The 4,786-nt window shown below is 39.4% G+C and overlaps 1 protein-coding gene across 1 annotated transcript in view; it reads right to left on the reverse strand.

Annotated features, from left to right (window-relative positions):
• Positions 1 to 1,588: 1,588 nt before the first annotated feature.
• The window catches only part of LOC104523280 (adseverin), a gene marked incomplete at its 5' end in the record, with an annotated part of 14,189 nt that continues 10,991 nt past the window's right edge, over positions 1,589 to 4,786 (reverse strand). The window contains 2 exon segments of the mRNA XM_010165814.1: positions 1,589 to 1,608; positions 1,611 to 1,674. Of these exon segments, the coding sequence (XP_010164116.1) occupies positions 1,589 to 1,608; positions 1,611 to 1,674 (84 nt within the window).

The raw sequence follows: 4,786 nt of genomic DNA on the forward strand, positions 1-4,786 counted from the left end.
GGTAGCCAGTCCTGGGGAGGAAGCAGCCAGCCCCTGGCAGCCCATGTCCTCGCTGCGGCAGCACAGAAGTCTGACTTTGCATCTGCATCTCTACCTTAGGCGGGTAAGAGGTGCAAAGTGCAGCTGTTCTGGTTGATGCTCCCAACTCATGCGCGAGCTTATCAGAAGCCCTGTGTGGTAACCCCGTGTGGTAACCCCAGGATGGGCTTGGAGTAGGAGAACGTGCCAGCAGGTTCTCACGGTGCCACCCAGCTGTGCCCTACACTGGGCTGCAACCTAATCCTGTGATTTAAATAAGGAGCAAGAGGTTGGGCTCTATTTGTCAATCTGTGCTCTCTTCATACAAGTTACAGGTGTAAAATATATGCTACATCAGAGCTGGTGAGAGAAGTCTGTACAAGGAAGTAAAAAGCCAGAGAGAGGACTGGCTTTTTTTTCCCCTCAAAAATCTCCGGTGCACCGGGTGCCACCTCCCCTGCTTCTGAGCACAGCCACTTCTGTACTCATACCCACAGGCAAAATGCCTTTGCCAGCAGATGGACAGATCATCCAAAGGGGTCACCACAGCTAGCATGGCCAAGGGCTGGCAGCTCAGCACCTGGCATGTTTTCTGCCTAGGCAGAAAGTTATAGTCCATGTGACAAAACCTAATGTCAGCACCATCAGAAACAATGGCATACCTGCACGCACCATTAGCACAGCACTACTTCCCGGAGTTAATCTGAAGTACAAGATAATATTCTAACTGTACATTTTCCATTTATTGAAGGACTGTTTTATGACCCTGCTTCCCTCTTCCTTCTTTTTAGAGAACAAATGGAAAACACTTAATTTAGCACACAAATGCCAAGTGACAATGCTTTTATTAGTATATGGCCTGCAACAACACATCAGCGCTCATTAATTTTTTTTAAGATCTGAAAACTCCATAAATTGGGGAATTTTTTTTTTCAATTTACTTTAATCAACTCAGTTATGAAATCTAAATTCTAGTTTTTAAGTAAATAGTTAAACTTTCTAAACATAGAAGGGTGGGGCTTAGTAAGGTTACGAGAGACTAAGCGCATAAAAGTTTGCAATAAAACGCAAAACAGTGTGCTCGTCCCCATGTATCTCCATTTGCTACATTTATTGACCTCTAGACATAGTAACTCTATGTCTTTCCTCTTGTTTGGTGCTGTCCTACCTCAATGCTGCTCTTTCCTCATACAGAGCAGATAGATAGTGCAGTTCAGGTATGAGCTGTGCTGTTAATTCAGTCACCCTCACCAAATTTTAAAAAGCAAACATTTAGTTCTTGAAAAAGTATTCTCAGATGATTAATTATCTCAGACTACTGCTCAATAAACTAACACTGCTTGGATAAGGAGGGAAAAGAAGTATAAACTGGCCTACCATAACCTAAATCTGACTTCCCGGACTCCTTGAAGAACATAAGGTGTGAGCCCAATCCTATTTAATTCCTGAGGTGAAAAAATATTTTATTCACAGCTATGTCACTAACGGGTACAAATATTACAATACCTCTATGAGCTGATCTGGTTCGCTCCCTTCTTCCACAGTAATTAATTTAGATCTTCCATTTCGTTCATTGTCCCGAATGCCAAGAGCAACTTGAGTAGCCTTCAGCCGCTCGTATTTATTGCATGATGAGCCACACCACTGATAGATTTCCTAAAATAATTAAAAGCACACAACCATTAACAATAAGATTCAACAATGAGCAAAATTATGAAATTAATGTTTTATTAATAATTACCTTACTGGATCTAAACCACTAGAACATCAGTGAATCTGCATCTTTCAGAAATACTTTCCAGAAGAGAAAGCTAAGCTAATATCTAAGCTACCTAGATATTAGTAATATGCAAGATATTTATGTAATTTAGCATCCACATATTAGATTGAGATGGCTCAATCTCAGAATAATCAGAGCTTTGGTTTGATTGAGTTTTATCCCAAATACAGATATATCTTCAGCTATCTAAAGAACAGGAAACTCCTAAATTTACTACTGCAAATTGTTTTTAGCTGACAGCCCTCCTCCACAGGGGCACCCCACTCCATCATGGTTGCCGCCTTTACAAGGAGCTCCTCAGACACTCAGCAGTGGCTCTTCAGGTTGAAGTGCTCTGGTGGCAGTAGCCCACTCCTAGATATCATCTTATGGGCCTTCAAGGCCTTCCTTTCATCTGGCTGAATAGTGAATGGGTCTGCCCCACACACAACAGGGAAAGTGCAATTCAACCAGAATGGAGCATATTCCCAAGGTACCTCTCAGGAAGGAGAGCCACCACAACCAGCCTAAAACAGGTCACCTAATCCAGTCACACCACAGAGTTTTGGCAAGTCCCGTTATTCATCCTGAATGCAAAGCATTTCAGAATAAATAATTTAGATTTCAGTCTTGATGAAAATTACTAAGAAGAGGCAGAACATAAGCTGCAGAGCTGCTAGAGGCTGAGCTGGAAGGGGTTAGTCAAAAGAAATTAATCAGCTTGGCTGGTTGATTTTTCCCGCCCCTCCCTTCTTCTGGAAAAAAAGTAATTTGATTCTTCTTCACATGATTCTGTCAAATAGCCCAAACAGTACAGCAATAAAGGTATACAGTCATTTTCAGCTTTCAAAAAGGTTGAACTGGTTTGTGTTCATCTACAATGCAAATAACAAGGATTTAATCAGAGCCTTCACTGACTAAATTACTGAGGTCTTAGTTTTACACTGTATGTATAACCGTATAAAACTTAGATTTTGGAAGAAAACCTGATTCATTCAAAAAAAGCTTTTTAAGCTATTTCTGCTGACCACTATTGTAATTTAATAGTACTTGAAATGGTGGCTTAAGACAAGTGAGCGATGAAGTACAGCTTCTCATACCAGAAGATGCAGCAGATGCAAACTTTTAGAAGACAGTTAATGCTGATGCCATCTGCATGCGAAACCGCATTAGTAACTTCCAGTATTTACTTTTCACTAGCTCAGACACAAAAAAAACCACTAAAAAACAACCTTGGTGATCTCACAGCCAAGTTCCCTTCCCTTCCTTTCGGAAGCATCCTTCAAGGACGAAGTTTTAAGTTTATGTCAGGATTGCACAGATTCCCAGAACTGGATCCCTTTCAACTTGCAGATGTTACGCAATGAAAGCTGTGAGGTTTTTAGCTTGCCTTTACCAGTTTGACTGTAGGCTTAAGAAAAGAAAAAAAAAAAAAAAAATCAGCTTCCAAGTTCTGGTTTAAATACTGTCAGCTTACTAAGTATCCAGAAATATGTATTTCATATTTCTGTCAGCTTATTAAGTATCCAGAATCTGGAGGCATACTTGGCTTCAGGTCTGAACCTTATCTTAAATCTGACTTTTGACATTTCCACCGGGGGGGGGGGAATAAATCTGTGCATACTCAGGGAAACAGAATTTTCTAAAACTTAATGAAAGACTGCCTTGAGTGTGTAGAAAATCAAATGTTAAAATTTGAGCAGCTTTTTTAATATAGTTATTATAACCATGCACTGTTTCAGCCATCTTCTCCCAAATTTTCTCAGACTTCCCAAAACACAGACTTGTTTCGTTTCTGACAATTCCTGCACTCAAACTGATTCATTCTCATCTTGGCCTACCTCCTACTAATTGAGCTTATTTGAAACCATGGTAGAAAACAGGAGTTACTAGAGATATAGCAGCAATAAATAGGAATTCTTTATTTCCCACAATCTATAGAAGCAATAAGGAAGAAGACATATATAGAGAATTAGCTGAAGAGGCTAGGAAGTTGTTGCCTTATCTCAGTGTGTATGCTGCAATTCATGGAGATTACTTATTCAGAAAGGTTAAAAGTTCAGTTTCAGTTGTGACAGCCTTCTCCTGGTCTTTTGGTAACTAGCCATGCAACCTCAAACAAGTACTCATCGACAAAATGAATGGTATTTACTGTAGTGACCACAAAGTATATTGTGAGACTTAAATTGTCACTGCAAATTACAAAGACCTTTACTTCTCAAACAATAAATTCACATTCTCTTTTTTTAGCATCTCTCATAGGTTCCACTGTGCAGTATGCCCTGGCTACCCTACCAGGGAATTCACAGTGTATTCTCCCACTTCGCTTTCAGTCAGCAAGTGACTAAACTGAGCTCTCCCACAGTCCATAAGCTCTAGGTTTCAAATCAGCACGAGGAAGGAGAAAGACCTAAAAAAAATCTACAGTAAGATTTTTTATTTGCAGACTTCATTATTTTCCTTATGGAGTCCACCTTCCTGAACTACAGAAACATTCCCACAAAATAATGTGGCCTAAACACTTTTGTCTTAAATAAATATGAAATTTTGTTAGCTGTCACCTTCAGAAACCTTGTGTCATAAGGTTTTCTCCTTTTGCACAGAAAAATTTGAAACAACAAGCAGTGTCTGAAAACATCCTTAATCTGGGGCCATACCATCCCTACAAGCTCCACCTTCCCTGGTTATTTAAAAAATAGTGATTCTAGAAGCTAAAGAAACAAGAATCTGATTCTTTTCAGCACTAGAGAATAAACAGAGCATTCTTTATTAAAACCCTGAAAGCTAAATTTCACGTACTATATAATTTAATAGAAGGAAGTGAGCAGCCACAAGTCATGAAAGTGTCCCAAAGTGTATAATATTCTACTATATTTTCTATGAGCACTAGACAAATATCTTAAGCATTCAGTGCTACAAGCCTTCAGGAGCTTAAGCTTAGTTAATTCTCTCTTCTGAAGTAAAATCATCTTCTCAATTACTTTTAAATGTACCTAATTTTGAGGCTTC

This window comes from Antrostomus carolinensis, unplaced genomic scaffold, assembly GCF_000700745.2.
Source record: "Antrostomus carolinensis isolate BGI_N321 unplaced genomic scaffold, ASM70074v2 scaffold6794, whole genome shotgun sequence".
Lineage (NCBI taxonomy): Eukaryota > Metazoa > Chordata > Aves > Caprimulgiformes > Caprimulgidae > Antrostomus > Antrostomus carolinensis.